This window comes from Natrix helvetica (assembly GCF_964273705.1).
Source record: "Natrix helvetica genome assembly, chromosome: 1".
Classification (NCBI taxonomy): Eukaryota; Metazoa; Chordata; class Lepidosauria; order Squamata; family Natricidae; genus Natrix; species Natrix helvetica.
The window spans coordinates 75,552,490-75,579,803 of record NC_138548.1 but is presented as its reverse complement, the minus strand read 5'-3'; the positions used below and the strand labels follow the sequence as shown (position 1 = coordinate 75,579,803).

The following is a 27,314-nucleotide window of genomic DNA, read 5'->3' as shown; positions in this document are numbered from 1 at the left end:
TTTGATTATGTGCCTCAAGTTGAGGTGAATTCTTAGGATATGCCTTGGACAACTGTTAGAATTGGATGTGCCTTGAAATGCTTCTTATCTTTAGGGTAGATCAGGGGTGTCAAACTCGATTTCATTGAGGGCCACATCAAGGTTGTGTTTGACCTTGGGGGCTGGGGTGGGTGTGGCCAGGGTGGGCATAGCCAGCTTGACGTCACTCATGTCGGGGGCACCTGTGGTGGCCCGAGCGCTCTGTCCGCAAAAACAGGCTTTCAATCTCTGTTTTCAGCCACAATGGCTCCTGCAGCCCTTTGCCAGCAAAAACGGAGCTGTGTGGCCCTCCCGAGCTCCATTTTTGCTGGCAGAGGCACTGCGGGCTGGTCCTTTGCTGTTTCCAGAATGGCCCTGAGGACCAGATCTAAACAACCTGTGGGCCGGATCAGGACCCTGGGCCTTGATTCTTCTGGGACAGATGAACAGCAGAATGAGAAGAATTGAGCATCATTCAATTTATCTTGAGAGACTCTCATGAACAAAGTATGTTAGGAAAAGTTACGTCAATGTCAGTTCCCCAAGAAACCATATTTTGATTACATACAGTATATTAAGTAAAGTTGCATACAAAAGTTAGGATGAATGGCAAATATAAATGGATATGGATGGAACAGATTTTTGTCCTAATAACACAAATCTAATAAAAGGGTAAGTGTCTGAAATTAAATTACTGGGACACAACTTACCTTTATATTTTGCCTTTCAAGTCATTAAGAACATAAAAACTCATGTTCTTAGCTATATTTATTTCACTGATGTAGCAATATCTATTGCCACGGCAAAGTTCAAAATATTTATTTATAAGGCTTCTGCTTAGCCATGCCAAACACAGCCATATACTTAATAGTTGATTCTATTCATTCACCCATCTTATTCATCTTACAGGAGGAAGAAAACAGTTCAAGGGCGCAACTAGTTAATCAGTGAGGTTGTTGGTTTTTAGGCAAAATTTACTGCTACTGCTGCTTCTCTCGATCAGACCCAGTCTCTTCCCATGGACGGGGCCCTCTGATGTTCTTCCAGTCATCAAATGAGGTTTCTTTTATTTTCTATGGAAAAAGAAAAGAAGAAGGGAAGTCATAATATAGAACATAGAAATATTGTTTATTTGCCTATTTCTGCAATATGTATGCTATTAAATGGGAAGTGTTCACAGAACATACTAAAAGCATCGTTCATTAATTGACTTAACCCCGTTTGTTGGAATCACACAACATACTGAACAATGAACTGCAAAGGCTCATACCGGCTGACTGTGAGACAAAACATAACAATAACAATGCACAACAATTATTTTGTTATAATAATAATAATAATAATAATAATAATAATAATAATAATAATAATAATAATAATAATAATAATAATAATAATAATAATGGTAATTTCAAAATGGAAAGATTATGGTATAAACGGGCTACGGTGGTCCCAGAGGTTATCAGCGCATTGAGTGCCATACCAAAAAATCTTGGACAGCACTTAGAAAATCAGCATATTGATAAAAAAAATTCCTCTGTCAATTATAAAAGGCCATGTTAGGAATGTAAGCTAACAGTTGGGTTAGCAATATATAAATCAGGATGGTAGTACTGTTGCTTTAAGTACTGCTGTAATGTGATTAGTTGCTGTTACCTCAAGCAGCCCTAAGAGGGAGCCAGAATGACTGTTAGCTCTCTGTTTGTTAGATGCTGATCATGAATACTGCTTGTTGATACTGCTTGTGAGTTACTGTGTTTTGGCTACTGTTAGCTACTTTGTGTGCTGAACTGAATATATGATACTGGACTGTGTTTGAAGGATCATTCCTTAACTGAGAACATTAATAACTGACTGACTGACCCCTGTATGACTTGGACTTTAAATTGAACTCTGAATATCTCTATATTTCCACATAGTAAACTACTATTATTTATACTATTCGGTGTCCCTGTATGCTGGTTTATGCGTGTTCTTCCATACCACTCTCATTACGCTTCTCTGCGCACTTGCTCTCCTAACGGGGAGCTTACTTACTTAACAGGCCATACTGCACATATACTATGCCAATACATTATGACATCCTAGGTTCTTGGGAAGAACTTGATGCAGATGAACATCAATGTCATGAAAAGAACTGGCAGCTGATGTGTATATGATAATACCGTGTTTCCCTGAAAATAAGACAGGGTCTTTTGACCCCCGAAATAAGAGCTTGGCCTTATTTTCGGGGAGGTCTTATTATTTTTGAGGTGCAGGAGGTGGCGAGTGGGGTCACCTCATGGCTGCTGCTGTGTTGCAATATTTTCAGGAAGGGCTTATTTTCGGGGGAGGGCTTATTTTAGCGCATACATTCAAAAACCCGATTGGGCTTATTATCGTGGGAGATCTTATTATTGAGGAAACAGGGCAATACGTGCAAATAGGGGAAGAATGACAGTGGCAAAACAAAGCAAAGATAGTGTCAGGGTTCCAAATAGCACCCAAAAGTAAATTAGAGTCCAAAGCAAAGTATTGCTCAAAGTTCTAATTTATTAAGAGAGCCATGTTGGCACATCTGGGAAAACCCGAATCTGAAAGCTTCCTGGTTTTCCACATCTAGTTGAAAGTTCAAGATCTTGCCCCCCACATCCACAAGTCCATCACATGGTCCAATCTTCCACTGCATGCTGGCAGTTCCACCCAACCTGTTCCGGTCAGGTGCAGAGGTGCAAAGACAAAGGATGACCTTGGCTTTCTAGAAAGAATTTTGTTATGGCTACATCACATGTCAATCCTACAATCCCCCCTCCCATTTTCCACAATAGAAAATGCATATTAGAATAATAGAAAGTGTGGCAGGCCAAAGATCCAAAAGAAAAGATGGCTGCAGGCCTGACAGATAGTAACAACAATAATAGATGTCTTGGGTGCAATTCCAAAACATCTGGATCATCACTTGAACCCTGTCAGCATTGATAAATTCACCATCAGTCATTAGCAAAAGTCACCTTTACTTGAAACAGCTTACATGTGTGACAATTATTTTAATATTATTAAACAGCAACATCTCCCTATCCCAGGTCCTTGGGAAGGACTTGATAGGTGGACAAAAATGCCAAATGCGGTCTAAACATCTGGCTGAGTATGAAACCAACTATAATCTAAAGTAGCAATAAGCTAGTTTATGGGGATGGGTGAGTATTGCAGTATGCAAACTCAACTATGACAATAAAAGATTGTAGAGATAAATAGTAAGGCAATATTCTAATAATGAACTCAAATAAAAGCATACTTTGGCATACTTTTTTCTCTGTAGCTAAAGTAAAAAAAAAATTGGGATTCCTGGGTTAAATGGATATGGTCGGAATCATTAATTTCCATCTGGCTCTTTTCAGCCTTCTTCGCTGTGCTCAGAAACTGTTATTACCTTATTACAATTTCTAGGGAAGGTGAAAACTACACAGAAAGCAAAAAGCAATACCCCTCCCCTTGTTCTAAGAAGCATTTTCCATTCTAAAGTAGTTCTAAACACCTTTTATCTAAAATAGTGTGCTTTGTGGGGTGGAAAAAGAAGGGAATGTGTGAAAACATTCTCTTCTGAACATGATCCATCAGCCTAAAACAAATTATTTCTTCAGCTCTCAGATCAACAAAATGAAATTCCCAGCTCAAATCTAGGTAATACTAGGTAATCCCTAATAAATGAAAAATAAGAGACTGTTGAGTGATTTATTATCCAAATTCATCACCACTGAAAAGTGCTAGATTTTCTAAAATAGAAATGACAATACAATAGATTGCAGCTCAACTCAGAGTAGCATCTCATTTTATTAGAATCAGGGGTGGGCAGCACGTATAACTTTAGTTATAGGGGGGCAGAGTTCGACCTTGAGGCCGCTCACTTGTGGGGTGCTGCAGGGGTCGGTCCTCTCGCCTCTCCTGTTCAACACATACATGAAGCCGCTGGGCGAGATCATTCGTGGGTTCGGGGTAGATTACCATCTGTACGCGGATGACACCCAGCTGTACATCTCTACCCCGAACCACCCCAACGATGCCGTCGAAGTGATGCCCCGGTGTCTGGAAGCCGTACGGATCTGGATGGGAAGTAACAGACTCAAGCTCAACCCGTCCAAGACGGAGTGGCTGTGGCTACCGGCACCCCGGTTCAACCAGTTGACTCCATCACTGGCCATTGGGGGTGAACATCTGGCCCCCGTAGATCGGGTACGCAATCTGGGCGTCCTCCTAGATGCCCGGCTGTCAATGGATGACCATGTGACAGCCGTGGCAAGGGGGGGCGTTTCACCAGGTTCGCCTGGTGTGCCAATTGCGTCCCCTATTGGACCGGGCCACCCTCCGCACAGTCACCCATGTGCTTGTGACGTCCCGGCTGGACTACTGTAACGTTCTCTACATGGGGCTCCCCTTGAGATGCACCCGAAGGCTGAAGTTGGTTCAGAATGCGGCCGCGCGGACAGTTTCGGGAGCCGCTAGGTACTCCCACGTGACACCTCTCCTGCGCGGGCTGCACTGGCTACCTGTGGCTTTTCGGGTGCGTTTCAAGGTGTTGATTATCATCTTTAAAGCGCTCCATGGCACAGGACCTAGATATTTGCGGGATCGCATCCTGCCCCATACATCCCTTCGGCTGATCCGCTCACACAGAGAGGGACTTCTCTGGGTGCCATCCACTAGGCTGTGCCAGCGGGCGACGCCCAGGGGAAGGGCCTTCTCTGTGATGGGCCCAACCCTCTGGAATGACCTTCCCCCTGATATCAGAACAACTACAGACCTCCGCTCCTTCCGTAAGAAGCTTAAAACCCACCTGTTCAATTTGGCCAGCCTGGCCTAATTCCAGCTTACCCACCTCAAGCCTGTATTTTTAAATTTTATGGGTTGGTTTTAGGCCGAGTTTTAATTTTTATCAATTGGTACAGGGCTTAAGGTTTAATTTGGTTTTAAGGGTATTTATTATGTATATGGTTTTTTAATGTGGTACCTGTACACCGCACCGAGTCCCTTCGGGGAGAGGGGGCGGTCTAGAAATCAAATAAAATTGAAAAATTGAAATTGAAAGTTAACAAAAATGATGCAACTGATTCATTCAGGATTATGAAAGAAGGTTGAAACAGTCAGTGGTGCTTTGAAATAGGCAATAAAACAATATTTTTAAAACTCAGGGAAAGTGAAATGGGAATGTTTGATTGTATATTGTCAGCTAGAAAGTCCCTTGTGTCTGGAAACTGAAAATTAACGAATTAGAACCAACACTCCCATCTTTCAGATTATATCATTATGTTCCAAATTAGAACATTATGTGATTGTTGCATCATTATTGTCCTTCAAGTATCTGAAGTGCAATCTGATTTAGACAGGGCACCTTGCTAGGCCTGCGTGTTTCAATACAAATATTACTTCCATACTGCTTTCCTACCTCCATAACTATTGGAAAAATTAGAGAATTGTTTGTATGTGCGTGTGTGCTTATGCATACATATACAGAGAGAGACAGAAAAAGCAGACATTTAATTCATATGCGTTTCCCACATAGTGATAAAAAACATTTTTATTATGTTTTTCACAGATACAAAATGGATTACAGCATTAAAATAAAGTATGTCAATAAAATTCAATTCCGTAACACTTCACCAACTACAGATCCAGTCAACATTGTCTGAGATCTAAAGTAGAGAATCATTAGCATATCTAAAATTAGGAGAATTTAGATGGGAGCAGATTCTCACTCTATTCTTCCCTCTTTGGTCATATGACTGACTATCTTGGGTTTATTTTTGATATTATGATTATTTTTGGGTTTAGACACTGATAGGTTTTGGTTTTCTTTCTATTGATGTGATATTCTGTCCAGCACAACATTTGAAGTTGGACTGATAAGTACTGTAAAACAGATACATTTATGTAAAGCCATTGCTTGTTTCTGTCCATTCCAATTCATGATCTTTAAGGGAAGTGACCCTGAATTCCCATTTCCCCTCCTCCACCCAGCAGCCTAGACAATGAAATAAGTGTATCAGCTAGAATCAGCTTTTTCATACTGAAAAGCTATGAAATTTTATTGGGCAGAAAGAGGTGCCTGAGATGTTCTTTTAGTTTCTATAGAGGATCAGATTAAAAATTTATGATAGTGAATATTCCATCTTTGTCTGTCACCATCACCTTCTGTCTAAAAGCTAGGAGAGATATACTTCATTATGTATATCTCTGCAAATGAAAGTGCATATACCATTTAATCCATTGTAATCCTGTTTTACTATTGTTTTCCTTGCTTCCCATCTTATCAATGAGGATATTTGTTTTACATTAGTTTCATTAAAAATGAATTAAGGAGCAGGATTCTTTTGCTGATTGTGTAATCAGTAGTACTGAATTAATTCCTCTGAAGAATGTAAAAAAAGGACTATTTTTGAGTTTTAGTTTTATAATTAGCAACAGCACTTAGATTTACTGTATATATCGTTTTACAGCCCTCTCTAAGCAGTTTACAGAGTCAGCATTTTGCCCCCAACAATCTGGGTCCTCATTTTACCAACTTCGGAAAGATGGAAAGCTAAGTCAACCTTGAGCCAGTGAGAATTTAGCTGCTGGCAGTCGGCAGAATTAGCCTGCAATGCTGCATTTTAACCACTGCACCACTACAGCTCTTTACCGGAGCATTTTGCTGTTCCTATTGGTTGGATTATGCCTATATATAAAATTTAACTTGGAATAGCATTAATGTCCATTTAAATAATATGTGAATCCATTTGATTTGGGGTTCTAAAATCTGGTATACATTTTAAACCTGAGCACCAAATGAGGCTAGAATTGTACAGCAAGTCCAAGGAGCTGATAGATTAACAGTCTGTATTACTAAAGAATAATACTTATTTGCAATAAGCCACATGGATCCTATCTTAAAGCTGGCAAAAGCAACACAACAATACATACACATTGTAATTGGATCTGCAGTTTTTCTTAACAGTAAAACTGCATTTGCAGCACTGTATGAACATGAAAAATGGGGGTTGCATCTTACAAAGATTTGAATTTTCAAAGCAATTTGTTTTTTCTGGGTCTCTATGAATCAAAGTTAAAGTTCATTTAATTTTAGACACAACTAGAATACATATTATAACCAAAGAGCCATATAATAAAGCAAATATACCAATATCATACCTCATATTCTTCTTCCAGTGTCACCTTACTCTTTTTGAGCTTTTTTTCCAATTCTGGATCCATCTGATTAATAAAATATAACAATTAAATACTTCTAATTAGAAAGAAAATGTAACCTATGAAGGACTGTAATTTTTCTGCACCTTCAAATATAGCCAATTCTCTTTATAGAGAAAAGGAAAAGGAATTCTTACACAGTTTATTCTCAGATAATCAAAATTCCAATAGGCTCTCTTATAGTAGGTTTGGCCAATAATTTATACTTAGCATGAAAACCTTAATTATTTCAAGTAAGAAGAAGAAAGATAAACTATATCATTATAAGCATGTTATTGATAATCTTTCATATTAATTTCTATTCATAAAATGGAAAGCTGAAATAAATCTCAAAGGAAGTTCAGGTTTATTTATTTTCATAGGTAAGAATGTTCCCTGAACCTTGGTTTAGACCAAAGCAATCACAAAATAAATAGCTCCAGATTGCAGAAGCCTCATTAAAATTCAATGTCTCAAGACTGATTATATTTACAAAACTCATTATCCAAGATTTTTCCCCCCATGCTGGAATGCTAGTAACTTGAAGAGAAATTCAACTGCCAGAAGTTAACTGAGGCATATATTAAGACATTGGGCTCTCAGAAAAATACTGAATTGATTGAACAAAATTTGGATGTCTGCTGTAGTGCTTTTAAAGTGGTAAGACGTTCTAGAACTATGGGGAAACAGACTAATAAGGCATAGAATCAACAGCGAAGTATTTGAGATTGAATGCAGTGATGATCAGTACAAAGAAAGTACATGGGAGCGCTTTTGTCATACACATATAATGTTTGAATATAGAAAACGTGTTCTCCCTCTCTTTTCAGTTTGCAATTCTGAGAGTAGCCTATAGTGCAATTTATTTTTTTCAACTAATTGATCTGTTTCTTACATTTTTTTCATTCTGGTGTAGCCAAGGTGGGCCCCATAAAATATTTAAGTCTGCCCCAATGTATTATTTCAGCTACATTATCAGAAAGGTCATTTGTTCAAACAATAACTGGAATAGAAAGACATGCTCATGTCACCTGTTATCATAATACACCCTCAAGCACATATTTCATGTTGAGTTAGCCAGTGCTATCTTCGGATGGATTTTAGCTGTGCTATTATGACAGGCTGTTAGAAAAAGAGAAGGGAAGGGAAGAGAATTTTTTTCCCCACTAAACGGAAAAAAAAATCTATATAAAATATAATTGTGGTGACTATTACCAACACTGTGTGAACAAAAATGAAATGAGCCCTCCTAATGGTATATAGCTGGAGAAAGCTGAGGAGCTAATTCTTGATTTGAGGCAAGTTTAAAACTGGAAGACCAATGAGAATCATAAAGCATAAAACTGGAAGATCCACAGAAAAGCAAGCTTGGCTTTAAAACGAATTAGCTTACTTTATATAGGACATAAACACTCAATCTAATCAGCCACAATAGTTTTCAAGTGCAGAAGCTGGATGCTGGGGACTTTTTAGCCTTGTTGATAAACTTCTATGAAGCAGCCAATTAGCTACTATTGCAGAAGAGCAATAGGTTAAATGGATTCTTTGGAGCCAATATGGTGTCATGGTAAAAAAAAAAGATTAAATTCCACTTCTTAGCATCATGGGGTGACCTAGGATGAGTCAACCTCTCTCAGGCTAATTTATCTCATAGAATTGTTATAGTGTTACTTTGAGTGTAATTCCATTTTTATTGTTTATATAAATATTTTATGGTTTTATCATTTTTAATTTTATAAGCCGTCCAGAGTCACCACTAGGCAAGATGGGCAGCAAATGAATCTAATAGACAGACAGACAGAAAGTCAGACATTCAAGAAAACCTTGTCTGAATGGTTAAATTACAAACAATTGAGAAAGCTTTATGAACGGTTAAATCACAATGGCTCTGATACTTAAGATTTATTTCCTCTTTCTGGCTATAGCCAAGATTCCAAAATGCAGGGACATAAGCTTTGGGTAATATAAGAGGAAGAAAGCAGACAATTAACATGGTCCAAATCTATTTAAAAATCAGTCTTATACAAGGCAGAAAATACTGCAATGAAAAGCTATTGAAGAACAAGATGCAAATTGTAAAAAAATGTGTTAGGTATGTAGAAAGGTAAGTGTGTATATACACACACACTATTCCATATATGTGCAATAGAAGAAAAAGTATGAAATTCAGAAAGTTGCACTCTAATAAGCAAAAGGCTAAACAAGACTAAACTATGAAGAGAGGAAGGAGAAATGAAGGTGTGGCTGACACCAAGAAGAGGTTAAAGGAAGTAGTCTAGACTTACAACCATTCAATGGAGTACCCCAAGGCTCTGTTTTGGGCACAGTACTCTTCAACATCTTCATCAATGATTTGGATGAGGGAATAAATGGGGAATTCATCAAATTTGCAGATGACACCAAGCTGGCAGGAATAGCCAACACTCCAGAAGACAGGCTTAAGATACAGAACATTGGGCACTATCTAATAAAATGAAATTCAATGGTGAAAAGAATAAGGTTCTACATTTAGGCAAGAAAAACGCAGAGGTACAGTATAGGTGGTACCTTGCTCAGTAGTAGTAACTGTGAAAGGGATCTTGGAGTCCTAGTAGGCAATCATTTAAATATGAGCCAGGAGTGTGCAGCAGCTGCCAAAAAAGCCAACACAGTTCTAGGCTGCATAAACAGAGGGATAGAATCAAGATCACGTGACGTGTTAATACCACTTTATAATGCCTTGGTATGGCCACACTTGGAATACTGCTTTCAGTTTTGGTTGTCATGATGTAAAAAAGATGTGGAGACTCTAGAAAGAGTGCAGAGAAGAGCAATAAAGATGATTAGGGGACTGGAGACTAAAACATATGAAGAACGGTTGCAGGAACTGGGTATATCTAGTTTAATAGAAAGAAGGACTAGGGGAGACATGATAGCAGTGTTCCAATATCTCAGGGGTTGCCACAAAGAAGAGGGAGTCAAACTATTCTCCAAGGCACCTGAGTGTAGAACAAGAAGCAATGGGTGGAAACTAATCAAGGAGAGAAGCAACTTAGAACTGAGGAGAAACTTCCTGACAGTTAGAACAATTAATCAGTGGAACAGCTTGCCTCCAGAAGTTGTGAATGCCCCAACACTGGAAGTCTTTAAGAAGAGGTTGGATAGCCATTTGTCTGGAACGGTATAGGGTTTCCTGCCTAGGCAGGGGGTTGGACTAGAAGACCTCCAAGGTCCCTTCCAACTCTGCTATTGTATTGTATTGTAAATGGGCCAAAACTCATTTAACAAATGTCTCACTTAGCAGCAGAAATTTTGGGCTCAATTGTGGTTGTAAGTCAAGGACTACCTGTATCTCTAATAGAAAAATATTCTAAAAATCTGTTCAGGCAATCACTATCTTTTATGAGACCATCTGAAGAACTACAAAATACATAAAGCTTGTGAATTCTAAAGAACTCTTTATCAAATAGTTAATTAAATGATGTGCTCTCCTGAATGGACTTCCTTAAAATGTAAAAATGCTCTCTGGTTCAGAGGAAATAAAAAATCATATTGAGACCATTTATTTACCACCTCTCCAATTAAAATTGTGTCAAAAAGACTTGATTCAACTTGACTTGAATGCCTATCTTGGTACATAAGTGCTTCTTTTGGAACTGTAACTGAATAGCCGGCTGACTCATCCTGAATATAATGGAAGAATAACGGGCAAGGGAATAAGAAAAGTAAGACACCTATGTTTAAAATATTAAAAGACAATTCCTGAAGGTGCCTTTGTAAAGCCTGTTTAATATGCTGTACCTGTACTTTTACAAACCACTTAAATAGCCTGAAGTGCAAGATTTGAAACAAAACGCCCTTGAGGCTTGGGTGCGAAAATGGAAATGTTTCATATTGCAATGCTTCAAAACTTTCCTTCTTCAAAAAGAATATTCTTGTCTGAAAATTTAACTTTGAATATGCAAACATGGGCTCGCATCTAATACTGTATCTTTATAGACAGAACTTTTAGGTCATCACGATTTCTTCTTTGCATCTGCTAAGAACTGACTTTTGTTTTTAAGTTTGATTAAAATTAGTTTATTCTATAACTTACTTTTCTTTCTATGTGGCCCTTTGGAACTCCAATTTTTTTAAAAAATCTGACTATATTGAAATGACACGTTCCCAAATATATTCCTCTTTGTGACTATCCAGAGACACATTACAATCAAATTCTATTACCTACCAAATAGATATTACCTACCTGCACAGTAGTAATTAGTTTCAAAATGGTGCCTCTCTGAAAGCAACTAGGAAATCTAATTTATGTAGGGTGTAAATAAATTATGGAATTTAATCCAGTCTTTTGATTTATATATGAACTGAAATGTTCTTGACGGTTTCATTAAAGGCATTAGATCTTTCATGCAATTGATTTCTCCTTGATGGTTTAAGGGTAATAAAATCAGGGCTCAGTTTAAGTTTTGTTAAATATCAGCTAAAATAGCTTCTGAGTGACATCTAGTAAACTTTTACAACAGTACAGGGGAAGTCTGTAAATTAAGTATTACCTTGTGCTTTTCAAACCGAAGTGCTTTATAAATATTTAAGTTTAAATCACTTCTAAAGCCCCTATAACAGGGGTCCCTAACCCCTGGGCTGTGGCCCACTACTGGGCCATGAGCCCTTTGGAACTGGGCTGCAAAGCAGTGAGCAAGTGTGTCTTCCCACTTGTGCAAGCAGCGGGAGAGCTTGTGCGTGCACTTCCATGTGCCTGAGTGGCAGCCATTTGACAGCCCTGGAAGATAAAGACTTGTTGTGACCCAGCAGGAGCCATTGGAGCTGCAACCAGACTCCGACAGTGAGGGGCCTTATGACTCAGCTCTGGATGTGTGGAGGACCCTGGACAGGGTTCCAAGCAGGGATCAGAGAGGCTGGTTGGCCACCAGGAAGCGCCTGAGGCATGGAGCAGTGGTGAAAGCCAAAGGGAGTGTGCTCCTGATGTCATGCATTGGAGCAGTGGGGAGAAGACAAGGGAGGTGGTTCTGGATGCCCGGCAATGGAGAGCTAATAGACGTAAAGAACAGCTACGCAGTTACAGGAGATAATTGGACCCAGGTGGTTGCAATTAGGCTCCTCTCAAGACTGTATAAAAAGAAATGACTTTGTGCAAACTGTTTGCAGGAATCAACTTATTTACCAGAGCTGGAGAAGCTATCAGGCCTTGTCTTATCTTGGCAGGCTGGATTGCTGCCAAGGTCTCATCTGTGCTGGATTGCTGCCAAGGTCTCGTCTGTGCTGGATTGCTGCCAAGGTCTCATCTGTGCTGGATTGCTGCCAAGGTCTAGTCTGTGCTGGATTGCTGCCAAGGTCTCATCTGTGCTGGATTGCTGCCAAGGTCTCATCTGTACTGGATTGCTGCCAAGGTCTCGTCTGTGCTGGATTGCTGCCAAGGTCTAGTCTGTGCTGGATTGCTGCCAAGGTCTAGTCTGTGCTGGATTGCTGCCAAGGTCTAGTCTGTGCTGGATTGCTGCCAAGGTCTAGTCTGTGCTGGATTGCTGCCATGGTCTCGTCTGTGCTGGATTGCTGCCAAGGTCTAGTCTGTGCTGGATTGCTGCCAAAGTCTCGTCTGTGCTGGATTGCTGCCAAGGTCTCGTCTGTGCTGGATTGCTGCCAAGGTCTCGTCTGTGCTGGATTGCTGCCAAGGTCTTGTCTGTGCTGGATTGCTGCCAAGGTCTAGTCTGTGTGTTAATAAATCATCATGCAGTATCTTTGCCTCGGCGTGCTTGGTGTATGAAGAGGGGGGGGTCAGAACAAAGACCTATCTTAGATAATGAGAGCTTGAAATTCTGAAAGGGTGCTTAGCCTCCAAACATGTCAGAAGCTATGAAGAGAAACGCCATCACCATGTTTCTTTCAAGGAGAGAGCAGTAATAATCAAGCTATCCTAGACCTGGAACTATACAAGAACAGCTTCCAGGCCTTTGCTCTTTCATGAGAAGCAACCCTGCAACTTCTATTGCTATTTTTGCTTGCCCTGCATTCACACACTTGGCTTGACATTCATGCAATTCCCTGCTGCCAAAAGTTTCGTCTGTCAGGAGTACCCTTATTTTATCATGGTATCTTCCCATCCCATGTGGTCCAACAGAGAAGGACCATTCCAGGTCCCTTTTCTGAAACAATATCACCAAGAGGTATGTGCTTTCTCAATAGCAGCCCCTTCCTTTTGGAATGAACTCCCCACACATGGTTGACTCCAACCTTGCAGATGTTTGGAAAGGCCATTAAGACTTTGCAGTTTACCTTGGTCAGGATAAATATAGGTGCCAATTGGCGAGCTTTAATGTATTTTAGTCCTCATCAACAATTAATTGCTTCAGCTTCCTGTATTGGTGTGTGTTACTTTTCTTTTGTATTTTTGTTTAATGGTTTTGTACACTGCCCTGGATCACATTAACCAATAAAGAAATAAAGCAGCAAACAAACAGTTTTATCACCACTTCTACCTTTCCCCTGCTAGTAGAATGCTGACAATTTATTTCAAGGAAAGCCCTACTGTTCTATTAATTGCTCTTGGGAAGTTTATAACACGGAACTAAAGTCTTTCAGATTTTATTCTCATAACTTTCTGTTTTGCACTGGCCGGCACAGGGATTGAATTTCCTTGAGTATAATGGCAGAAAAACTGCATATAAATGTAAAAAAATAAAATAGATGTAGACTCTCTTAACCTGTCTTGTGGGCAAAACTAAGGATGCAAATTGATTGATTGATATGAATGAATGAATGAATACATTGTTGTCAATGTACTGTTTTCTTGGGCTTTGAAAATGGGCAAGAAAAATACAATAGAAAAGACTTGTGTGGGATGAAAATTTCAAAATTTTCAGCTATATGTTGGAAAGTAAATACTGTCCTTCCCTTTAAAAGTTGGCTAATATTCTTGAATCTTATATCCTACAAGGAGAAGAATTCTGCTTACCTTGCCACGAATCTTTTGAATATCATATCGAATCTGTGCAAATTCACGGAGCCCAAATGACCCACCAACTATTAACACCTAAAATATTAAAATAAGGGAAAAATAATCAGGATAGGAAAGAACAGCCCAAGTATAAGATGATGAGAACCTGTCAGCCCAACATGCTGATTTTTCTTGCTAAATTATGGTAAAAGGACTTCAATAATAACATTGGATATTGTTTATATTAGCATCCTCATTGCAAGGACTGCAGTTTTCTAGTATCCCTATCTTTCTGTATCTCATTTGTCTGGAACTTTAAATTCAGCAATGCCTAGATTGTAACAGCTGAAGTAACAGTGATCGCTAGATAAATTCAGACACGAAGGTAAACAAAGATCCAGTTATGTTCCTGGAACTTTTCAAAAAAATAGGATCTTACATGTATGGTGGCTCTTCGGGTTCAAAAAATATGTGCTGTTGTACAGTTCATCTGTGGACACAGCGGTGACTCTACAGTCCCAAAGTGGAAGCACACTGTTGAAGACGAATTGCACATGAGAAACTTATGCATGATGGTGGAATGGCCATGGCACAACTCTCTCAGAAGAAGAGACCTTACTCCAGTGGCATGGGGGACCGTTATGGATGGAAACCTCTCTTGCTGCAGTGAATGACTAGAATGCTTATATGTGTGGTCCTATTATATAGTTAAATAAATTTCTGCTTCACCTACGTTTTCATCAATTCATTTATAGATTTAAATCACTAAGATTTAAGAGCAGAAATAATAAAACAAGAGCTATTGGCATGAAGAAACTAAAATGACCTTTTAGAATGAGATGCCATTAAAAATGCCTTCAAGTTTTAAAATGTAATTATGCTCTGCTATGCTGATTCCGACGCTTTCCTAATACTATTAAATCTTTAAACAAAAACATCAATTTTTAAAACTTTAAATCAAAAACCAAAGCAAAACTTATCTTCAAATCCAAACTGAATTTTGGCTGTTTACACAACCTATTTGTATCATTGTTGGAATCATTGCAAGAACTACTTACTACACATATTTTTTAACAAATGTTTTCCAAGTTTAAATTAGCAAAATAAGTGTTAATATTCTACATGCCAAACAAAATAACAAAAATTACCTGGAGTTATATTATATTTATTCTGCCTGTTGCAAAGTTATGAAAAAATATGTTACATCAGCAAAATGTTACATCCTTTCCATTTTACAAAATGTAATACCAATAATTCATATTAATGTATTTACACACATAGATTTGTCTATTAAGCCTTCAAGAATCCGACACAAGACAAAAGAAAAAAATATAAATAGATGACTATAAACCAAAAGCACATTACATCTGCATAGAATGTGTGGTACAAGAGATGTAACAAATTTGACATTTGGGTAGAACAATAGTGACTTAACAACCCTACTCTAGTTAAAGATGCTGAGTGATTACCAGCAGCTGGGCTTTGTGCCAGAGCCAAAGGAGCTTTCTTGGACAAGGAGGAAGCCATGAGATTACACAATTCACTTTTTGGAGGGGCAGTCCTTTTAGAGAAGTCTAGCAAGTTCCAGAAGGATCTTGTCAAATGGAGCGCCAGGAGCCACAGAAAATAACAGCATGCTCAAAGCCTCAGGTGAACACCATTTGCAGAACCTACTTTCTTTAGCACATTTTGGTGAAATAAACAGGTTAAAACAATTTTGCAACCATTTTTGTGGTGGTAGTTAAATGACCGCCTATTTTGTAAAGAGACCACCGTGGGCATTAAGTGAATGCTGTAGTTGTTAAATAAATCAGTGGTTCACTACGGAGCTAGTTTTCTTGAAAAATGGAAGCAACTGCAGTTTTCAGGCAGAAATATTCATAAATATGGTCATATAACTGCAGGATGCTGAGCTTCTAAAGTGTGGTCATGTGACTACATGGGGGGGATGGGCAACCATTAGAACTTTGAATCAAGGGCCTAAGTATCCTTTAAGTAGGTCTATGGAAACTTCAAACAGTTACTAAGCGAATGGTAGCAAGTCAAGCAAGTACTAATTTTGAATAGGATATGCAGATGGATACTTATGAGAGAATGAACAGCAGGTACACCAGAGAAATTAATAAAAATATATAAAGGTGTATTTTTGAAACCATTGTTGAAAATGTGAAAAACATCAGGGGACATTTTATCATGCCATGGTGGAATTGTGCGGAAGCGAAGAAATTGGGATACAAATTCATATAACCATGCAAAAGGTTTAAAGATAAATATTGTGAAGAAACCAGAACTGTTTTTTATTGGGACTTATGGACAATGGATTAGAAACGACTCATGGAAGATTAGTTTTGTAAATGGGAACTGCAGAAAGATCATTGTATGCTCAATGATGGAAGAATAATCAAATTCCCACAGTGGGGGAATGGATTGTGAAAATGTCAGAATTTGCTGAAATGGCAAAGTTGACCAATTTGATGTTAATGTTTCATGAACATCAGTAAATGTTTCATGAAGTGACATTAATGTTTCCTTAGCTGATTCTTAAAAACCTATTTCAATTTTCTTTCTGGAAAAAAAGCATGTTATGCTACAGAAAGCATCTGGCAAACTATTAAAGTTGGTTATCACTCATCAATATAGCAATTTGATACATTCACTCACACCTCTGATTATCCAATCACTTGCTATTCAGCACAACTCCAAAAGTTGAATTCTTTGTTAATAAAATAGGCAGCAATTGCTCCATCTCTGCAACTTGCTCTATTAGACTCTCCTCTCTTACCAGATGGACTTAACACATCTGTATAGCAATGGCACTTAAATTTATATAGTGCTTCATAGTGCTTTACAGCCCCTCTAAGCTGTTTACAAAGTCAGCATATTGCCCCCAACAATCTGGGTCCTCATTTTATCGACTTTCCCTTCAAAGAATGGAAGGCTGAATCAACCTTGAGTCGGTCAAGATCGAACTCCTGGCAGTGGACAGAGTCAGCCTGCAATACTGCAGTCTAACCTCTGCGGCGCCACTGGTCTGCATCATTGACTCTGAAAGCAAATCACAAAACTGCATTCATTTTATCTAAATCCCTAAATTTATGTTCACTGCTGGTAGTATAGATCGTCTACTGGAGAGAAGGAAAAAGGCAACAAATTTTACTTAAGGAACAAATATTTTATTTTCAAGTCTCTTGTGTAAGACTTCTGCTTCTCAAGCCCATAAACCATGAGCTGAATAGAGTTACTACTTAAAACCTAAAACTAGCAAAAATCCAAAAATCAAATGTACTTCATCTCGCTCTGTCTCTTTCTCTCTCTCTCAAAGGCCATCCAATTCAACCACAACAACAAAAATCTGAATTTTGTCTGAATTTCAGGCAACAACACTGCCTGTTCTTGGATAGGTTCGGAAAATGTTCACTGCTTTCCCTCAAAAATGGTAATCACTCATACAATATAGCAAGTCTTCTTATGTACAAGTGTGTTTTTATGATTGACAAAAAACATTGCAACTTAATTGACATTTGGCTGTAATAGCTAGTCTTTACCCATTAGTCTGTTAAATCAAAAGTTTTCTTTATTCATTACAAAACTGCAGAACTGGAAAAGTCAAGTGAAATACTATATTTCTCCCCCCCGCCCCTCTTTACTCAATAAGAATTGAAAAGGCATGGGATATTTCAATTTTGAAAAAAATTACAATCTGTGTAGTCTACCGTTACTATAAGGTTTCAATCTGACATCTGGAAACTGCAGCCCTTCATTTTTTCAATAGGCAAGTACAAGAGGCAATTTTGGCATGGAAATATTATTCAGCTTCTTTCTTAGAGAAAAATATATTACAATGTCTCTTGAATTTCTTATGTTTCAGACTAAGAGGCAATTTTATTTATCCTGCACTAGAGAACATACACCAACTAAAATATTTTTGCCCAAAATAAATTATTCTGCACTGTAGCAACATGTGATAACATTTTAAAAATGTAACAGTCTTCATAGTTTGTCACTTTTTCTGCTGAATGAAAATGGCTAACTGGAAGCAGATTTAGTAATTCAACCAATGAAAAATGAATTAAAGTGACTGCATACCCACAAAGAAATATATCATTATTAGCTTCCTTATTTAATTGATTTTACACATGCTGCCTTGCATAACAATGATAATGAAACAGCCTTGCACAATCTGGGTCTTATATAATCCATACTGAACGCTGTAACTCATTACTGACCCTCAATTTTGATTCTCAGTTCAACAAATGGTGCTTTAGCATGGATTAATAAAAGAGATTTTGTTGATAGTCATGGATTTTCTTGAAAATTTGCAGGAGGATTATTTATCTGGAAATGTAGGGATATTGCAAATGTTCTCCTTGGAATTTTCTTTTTGTCTGATAATTAGATGCATAACACTCAGTTTAAAGATCACCTGCCACTTTTTGTTGATCTGGCATGGAGTGATCCTGCAGATAAGAATGCATAGCACTGCAAACATCAACCATACAAATTCTGTTTGGGGGCGGGGGTAATTATGGTACCAGTTCAGAAATTGATGCTGGAAATAATAACATGCTATTACCATGTCTAAGAAGGACAAATAATGGCTTATATATTCTAAAATAACTGGCATTATGAGCACCATGAAGCCACAGCTCTCACATCATTGACCTGTATTAAACATGTAAGGCAGAAGTTACTTTTTAAAAAACTTTTTAAAGTCAACTTCACGTTATTCAAAATTCCATGTCATATTACAAGGTTTGTAGACCACATTTTCTCTTGATAAACTACTAAGCAAAGCAGCCAGGTAGTAAATCATGGACGTTAAATAGGTAAAGGCATGTGACTAGGCATGTTCTTTTTTTAAAAAAAAATATTTATTTTCCTAGAAGTGATTTATTTTCCTAACATTTCTTGACTGTAAAAGAGATGGCTCATCCAATGTAGTTTATATTGCTAAAAGCAATGTAAATTACACTTAATGTTACTCATAGGCACACAAACAGCTGTACTTCTGTGCAGAACTGAAGTTTGATCAATTCAAGTTGAGCTGCTGGCTCAATTCAGTAAGAGAGGCTTCTGCACAAGTGTCGACATCTATGTCTAAGAACCACCCTTATCAGCTCAAAATAGTGTAGCTGCTCTGTAAGAACTATCTTTTCACCTGCTATGCAGTGTTGCTTCAATCTAAGTTTTGATCAAAGTGAAACACTTCATGGAAAATGTGTACATAACTCTTGACCTTCACACATGTTTGGGGTACAGTTTACAGTAATACATGATTGATTCTAGATAAACCGCTCATTCTATGGCATCTTTTATGTGAGAGACAAATGCAACTTTAACACTCTCCACCCATCTTGGAGAAACATAATGGAGACTGTATGTTTGCACAAAGCATCCCACTGAGCAAAAGACAACGTGAACAGAAACAAGTAACAGCTCTGGGCAAGGAAATGTATAAAAGCATAACAGTCTTGTTAGGTCAAGCCAAAGGACCATCCAGTCCACAGTGTAATGATGTCAATCTGAATGTTTTTAGGAAGCTCATAAGCCTGGAATGGAGAAAAATAACTCCCTCCCCTTGTTGCCTCCTAGTAACTTACTTTTAAGATTTTCACTTAAGATTCAAAAGGGTGTAAATAGAAATCGATATTAAGAGTTACTCAAAACCTCCATGAATTTGTCCGGTCCCATTCAAATTGGCTAACAATAGCACAACTGTTGGCAGCAAAATTCCACAATTTAACTATGTTCTGTATATTAAAAAATATTTCTGTAAGCCGTGTGTCTCCCTATATTTCAATGGATAACCTCAAGTTTTAACATGGTGAGGAGAAGAAATTTCTTTTTACCTGATCTATGCCATTCATGATGATTTTACATTTGTCTATCGTGTCTCCATTTACATTCCTTTGATCCAAGCTATAGAATTGTCATTACTGTTGTCCTTCCTTATGGCAGAACAGCTTCAATTCCCAAATACACTTTTGTACCTCTTCTGGCTCAATAATGTCATTCTTAAATGTCTGTGGAGATACTCAGGTCATGGTTGTCCCAAAGGTGCTTTTTCAAGAGGCAACTGGACTTTGCAGTTGCCTCTTGAAAAAGCACCTTTAGGATGTCCTTCTTAAACCATGTTGTAAATATTGTATCTAGTACTCCAAATATAGTGTCACATTTATGTAAAGGCATTATTATATTGTCGGTTCTATTTCCAATTCCCTTTCTCATGATTCCAAACATGGAATTATAAACGTTTTCACAGCAATTGCACACTGGGTTATTTTCACTCACATTCCCTTTCCTTTCCATTACTAGTTCAGATTCCATTCTTACACAGGTGAAGTTTGGATCAGACTGGAGACAAATTGATGCTTAAAAAAAAATAAAAAAACATTTTTATTTACATTTGTTTTTTTTATTTAAATTGGATTTTTTAAATTTTTTTAATTAAATTTATTTTAATAAAATGCTTTTGGAGCAAAAAATCTCTTAAGATAGTTTTCTATTTAAGATACAGTAATAATTTAGTTTATTCAGCATGAAATGGAGCTTACTTATGTGGCATGAAGTTGTATATTCTGCAATATTAGGACTGTCGGTGAGTCAACAACGGGTGAGAGGAGGAACTGCTAGGGGACAGAGGTGACAGCTGCTCTGTAAATATTATGATCTGAATCGAGTTGATTTAAGTCAAGACTTTTTACTAGTGATTTATATCATGATTTAAATTGACTTGATTTAAATCAAATTCACACTGGTTTGGATTGTCATTTCCCTTTGCCAAGATGCGTCAAAGTAACTTATTTATGTTGGATTTTGTTTGATATTTTGGAGCCCATTCAGTCAATTTGAAGAGATTCTTTTTGAACTCTTTCACAATCTCTTTTTGATTTTACCACTTCAGATTGACACCGTGATCAAAAATGACCACCTCACCACTTATTCGTACAGGCACTGCTTGGCAGTGAGATGTAAAGCATATATATTTAATAATAATAATACAATTATCCACAAAGAACCCTACTATACATAACTCACCAGGATGTGAATTGCTCATTTATTTCTACTTTTTGTGTTTTAGTTATTAACCAGTTGCCAATCTCTGAGATCGCCTGCATTTTTATATGACAGCTGAATTTTCTGACAATGACCTTTGACAAAGACTTTCCAATCTATTTTATTCTATATCTATTGGGTGTTGCTTTTCTGCTTGCTTATAGACACTATCTGTTCCAACATCTTGTTGAAGTTATAGCAACAGTATAATGCCCTACTAGTTTATATGCTATTGTTTTTATACATTTTGGACTTGTTCCAAAGATATCTCAGAGCCTCAATCAAAAGCTCTAGCCCTCGCACCTTCATCTTATCCATACGTTAATGCTATTTAGCACTACCTGTTTAACTGCCCTTGCTTATACAGCAGTTTTAAGAGAGGCATCTTGATTGCTCCATATTCATCAACAATCCAACAAATTTGGCGTCCAGTACTGCCTGACTAGTTTTTTCCTACATCACTGTTTAACACATGAATAAATATCACTTACCCTTCTCTTGCATGGATGTTTAACTCATAAGTTTGCTTCACTGACATTTATAAAGGAGTGTCAACAGTTTGTCACTATGGTTGTGATGCTTCAACAGCTGGGAATTCCTTGTGGCTGGAGAGTACGTGCACTCTCAACCTCTTTCAGTACAACATTTTCAGCATGGAAATATATGTACAGGATAAAACACACAAGGAGGTTCATGGGGGTGGGGGGGGGTCCTTAAGCAAGATTAACACATGTAGTTCAAAATTGGTGAGGGAATACAGAAGGCATTTTGCAAATCTAATTTTAACAAGGCAGGCTATATTCCATAGTGCAAGCATGAGTAAATGGTTCTTTGAACCACACTGTAGTCATTTTGAATTACAGGCTTGGCCAATTCAGAATGAACACCGTTGGAACGGTCTGACAAGCAACTCTATTGTGGAGAGTCAAAAACAACTTCCCCTCAACGTTTCTCCAAAGAAGGACACACTGCATTATTTGATAGATTTTATGCATCGCATCTCTTCCCTGAACTCAAGGCATCATATGTACCATTCCACCTATTATTTCCAATGCTGTGAAGTAGATTGGGCTGAGAGCAGGTGATTGGTCCAAGTTTATTCAATGTGCTTTCATGGCTGAGGGTAAACATGAACTTGGATCTCACCAGTCCTAGTCCAACACCTAATTAGCACACTACACTGGCTCAATTTTTTAAAAATTTGTGTCCATGTTACAATAAAATATGCATTTCACTTCTTTTTCATAATTAAAGGAAATATGGCAAATGACAAAGAACTAGCAAATCTAAAGAACAAAAAAAGATTGGAGGAGGTAAATCTACATGCTAATGCCAAGAAAAGAGACTTATCAGAATCTGAAAATTATCATGTAATATTCTTATTTCAGGTGAAAGCAAAATACTGATTGGGATGATTGAACACAGATCACAGCACAATGCCAGATGTTAAAGATTGTTTTAGAAATAGCAGAGGAACACAACACAATACTACTGATGTGTACTAAATAATTGAGAAAGCCAAGGGATACCAAAAAGAAGTCAGTGTGTGCTTCACTGATTATAGAAGGCTTTGGTTGCATTGATTATACCAAGCTGTGGAATGTGCTGGACATATGGAAATGCCAAAACATGACAAAAGAGGCTAGTTTGGGGTCGGTAATGGAGTGAGACTATACACTTCCCTTATTTATTCAATTTGTATATGAAATATATATTGAGGGATGACCATATGTATACTACTGAAAGATGTGAAAGGCCAGTTTGGGGACAATCCTCCTGGAGAAAATCTATCTAAGGAATACCAACTTGATTACACTGGACAAGAAGTAATAGATAGAAACTAATCAAGGATACCAAGAACTAAGGAAAATTTTCCTGACAGTTAGAACAATCAATCAGTCAAACAGTTTGCCTTCAGAAGTTGTGGTACTCCAACACTGGAGGTTTTTAAGAAGAGATTGGACAACCACATGTCTGAAATGGTTTAGGGTTTCCTACCTGAGCAGGGGGTTGGACTAGAAGACCTCCAAGGTTCCTTCCAACTTTGTTATTCTGTTAAAATATTTGAGAATAACAGATACAACCAATTTCATTGTATTTAAGTACAATGACAATAAAGATTATACTTATATCAGCCAGGAACAAAAGAGTAATATAATATTGAGGCATTAGCTCAGAAGTAAATGCTGCAACTCTTTCCATTAGGCACTCACTTGGTTACTGAAATGAACTACAGCAAAGCTAGTTAATTACAACCCTCACAAACCTAATAGTAGGAGGTGATGAGAATCACAAAGTAAAACACTGGTTAATGGTGAGAGTATTTGACTAAGAGCAGTGAAGTCGTGACAGAATATGCTGAATTCACCACTTTCATTGCACAATGCAAAGTTTGTGTTAAGTAGCTCTTTAAGTGGTCTTTATTTTTCTTCCTTTTGCATAAGCACGTACTGAAGGTAATAATATTTCATTTTGGGGTAGGTCCTATGATCAAAATATAAACTGAATCAGCAACTTGTTCATTAAATGAAGTGGTTGCTAAGTGAAACTGTGTCTGGTCTTATAATCTGATTTGTGGGAGAGAAAATGTTTGAGTCAAGAAGAGGAATCAAACAGGGGATTAGTCTGGAATCCATCTGTGGGCCTGAGAGGGCAAAGTGTGACCTCCACTGAATGCTGTTGAACCTTATTTAGTTTTACCTACCGGCAATAAACAGCTAATTGAACTTTTCAAGTATGGATCTGCTCAGTGACGTGCGGTGAGGTTTATGGCTGGTGAGGCTGATGACATCATCAGCGCGAGCTGCGGTCCCCTTCATGTTGACTCAGGAAGGCGGGGAATGGGACCACGTGTGCAGGAGGCTGAAGCTGCCTCAGCCTCCTGCACACGTGGTCCCATTCCCCTCCTTCCTGACTCCTGAGTCAACATGAAGGGGACCACGGAGTGCACTCCGCGGGACCGCAGCTCACGCTCTGCGGTCCCCTTCATGTTGACTCGGGAAGGCGGGGACTGGGACCACATGTGCAGGAGGGAGGCTGAGACTATAGGAGCCTCCTGCACACGTGGTCCCATTCCCAGACCACGTGTGCAGAAGGCTCCTCAGCACCTTTTCCCTTTCCCTTTTTTTTTATTTTCATGATGAGAGCGGTGAGGCTCTGCCTCCCCTGCCTCCCCTGACCGCACGTCCCTGGATCTGCTTATACAGGCCTGACATTACTGTAGTTTTTCTTTGGCTGTAAATCTACAAAGGTCATAAATGCAAAAACTAATCAGAAACTTACTTTTTAATCACTGCCGTAAATGTGAAGGGCCACTTTATGTGACAGTTGCTAAATGAGGACTACCTGTAATTGCAGGACAATGCTGTTCTGGAAGGGACAGAAAACAGCAAGGTTTTCAAGCTTTATCTACCCATTGCCACCTGTGTGCCTGCTCAACATCTTTTTCTTATAATCAGTAGTTGAAACAATAAAATTGGATTGACACAAAATTCAGGCCCAGGAATAGACACGGGGAAGAGTTTACCATTCAGGTCAGATTCTTTTTTTCTATCTGTTTCGTGAATCAGCTCTTTTAAACACCATTAAAAACAAGCTTATTTGTCCAATTATATAATTTTAGCTTGATGAACAATTCGTTATAGCAGTGTCAGAAAACTTGCCATCCCCTTGCAGTAAGCAAAAGTCACATAGGGTGAGTCACCAGGTGCTGCAACCCTGATCAGAAATTGACTGTAATGTTTCTTTTATTGCATTTTACAAACTGGAGCGCCACCTACTGTATTTGAGAGCCAAGTGCACTATAAGCTGTAAAAAGGAAATGCATAGTTCATTTTCTCTTTGAAATCAAGTGTGGGGCTTATTATAAAAAAGGAAATGGCAAGGAAATAGGAAAACCCCAAAAGGAGAGAAAGCTCTTACAAGAGGACCCAGATATGTCCACCTAAGGACCAGTGAAAAGTGATTCCATGTAAACTAACTTAAGGAAGGCAGGATGTAAGTAACAAAAATATATGCCATAAATTTTGTTCTTTTGAATTTCCTCAGAGTAGCAACTGGCTGTGAGGAAGAAAATAAAGGAATTGTACCCCCGAGTTGTAGGGTGAATTCTTCCAGAACTCAGAAGCAATCTAATACTCCCAGTCTTCTAGATTCAGTGAGTACATACAATTACAATTTAGTTTTATTTTGTATGCAGTAAGGTTTTACCCAGTTTCCTTCATCCTCCCTCATTCCGAAGCCTCATCATCATTTTGGATGGGTCTACCCATTGTTCCTTTTTCTCCCTTAAAATCTAATCATATTCTTCAAGCTAAATCCCATTAATTTTTATAATTGTTGTGTGTCCTTTACAAATTCTAAATATTATTTTAAATAGACATATTTGTGCCAATTTGCTTTTTAAACAGAACAGTTACAATTTGGTAAAGTGCCCCAGAGGACCTAGAGTTTGCTAGAGAGACTCAAAGATACAGTGTTTAAGGTGTGACTGTTTTTTCCAATTAGAGATTTTCTTCTCCTTTTTGGTTATAGCCTTTCTCTTCTAATGGAGGGAAGGAAAAGAAGGTAGTGGCAGCATATATCAACTCCTAATAAAAACTGATGCAAAAAATATGTGCAATTTTATAATAAAAAGAGAGAGCATTCTTAAAATATTAAATAGTTTTCAAAACAACAGGCAGTTTCATGATGATGACAAAATGTGTGTGGTGATCTTACATGCAAGGAGTGAAGTTTGCATTGTGAAATTGTAGTACATATTTACAGTATCTCCTTATAGACATCAGTAGATAGGTCTCTAGTGAATTGGATGAGAAACCGACATTCAAAGGGTTCACTGAAGAAGTGAATTTTGTTTGAAATTGTAAAGGAGAATAGGTACTATACTATTTGCAGCCACCACACAGAAAAAGTTATTGTACATGGTGGGTTTCAGGCTTAGTCTGGACAATTAAACTTCAGAATGTGGAAGCAAAGATTTTCCCTGTGACATTCTATAGCAGTGAAAATTGGACTTTAAAGAGAGATTGAAATACTTTTTTCATTCTGTGTTTCTGTACTTATCCCACCTTTATTGTTTTTATAAATAACTCAAAGCAGACGACATACAGTATCTCATACTTTTTCCTATTTTCCCCACAACAGTCCTGTGAAGTATGTTGGGTTGAGAATGACAGCCCAAGAAAACATACTGACAAACAAATGCACCTTTGAAAAAAAAATCAAGCCAGAGTTCTCACTTGAGACACAAATTACTAGCAAAAGTTATCATATTTTGAGCACATTATGTGAAGACTTAGCTGCCTCAGGGAAAGGTGGAAGGATAGTCAAGGACTCAAATTGTAGTAGTAATGCATGTACTGACAGAAGATCTGAAAGACAATGTTAGGGACAGCTCATTGTGGAGTAAAGCTAAAATATATGATCACTACAAAGAATCAACACTGACTTCATGGCACTTAAAGGGTTAATTTATACAAGTCATTCCACAACACTGTTGTCTTCAACCAAGTGTTGTCCAATATTTATTATCCTCATCCAGATAGTCAAGTGAATAATGGGACATGTAGTCCAATCCCTCTGGAGAGCTGTGGATTGAGAAACGCTGAATGACTACTGGTGTAAGCCATCCATACATATAGAAAGGAAAGGGCACAATGCAAATAATGACATCCTGCTCAGAATGAGGAATATTTCCAATGTTTCCTCTTCCAAGTGGCAAACGCACGCCCCCTTTCTCAGACTGACATGAGTGGCCTCCAACGACGAGCGAGCCTCGAAGAAAAAGGTGAGCCTTCAATAGGATTTTAGCCAATAGAATTTCTCACTTGTTCGTCCCAAAGAATGCGTGGGAGCAGCCCTTACGCCGCGACTCCTGAGAATACCGTCTCCTCTATGGTATGGTTACCTGCAAAGTGCAACCACTTACTAGCTCCCCCTCCCCTTCCAAGCACCAAATTAGCTGCCCTTCGTCCTATCACCGACCGCTCACCATCATCGGGAGTCCATATTGTAGCGATTTGTTCTTCCGCAGCCTTTGCATCCAGGCCATGGCTCACTGTGTAGCCTCGGAGGGAGATCATCATTTTACCGGTGCCGCGATCCAGCAGAAATT

The 27,314-nt window shown here is 38.2% G+C and overlaps 1 protein-coding gene across 1 annotated transcript; it reads right to left on the bottom strand.

Moving 5' to 3' along the window:
* Positions 1-240: 240 nt before the first annotated feature.
* Positions 241-27,314, bottom strand: COX16 (cytochrome c oxidase assembly factor COX16). The gene is made up of 4 exons (XM_081937782.1): positions 27,192-27,314; positions 14,162-14,239; positions 7,180-7,242; positions 241-1,091 (listed from the first exon to the last, which is right to left on the bottom strand). Exons 1-4 carry the CDS (start codon positions 27,249-27,251, stop codon positions 999-1,001), a joined length of 294 nt encoding a protein of 97 aa, XP_081793908.1. The 5' UTR covers positions 27,252-27,314; the 3' UTR covers positions 241-998.

Coding starts and splice junctions, on each gene's coding strand:
- COX16 (XM_081937782.1), bottom strand. CDS start 27,251: ATGGCCTGGATGCAAAGGCTGCGGAAGAACAAATCGCTACAATATGGA. Junction 7,243..14,161: donor TTCAAAAGATTCGTGGCAAG/GTAAGCAGAATT, acceptor TTTATTAATCAG/ATGGATCCAGAATTGGAAAA. Junction 1,092..7,179: donor CACTGGAAGAAGAATATGAG/GTATGATATTGG, acceptor CTTTTTCCATAG/AAAATAAAAGAAACCTCATT.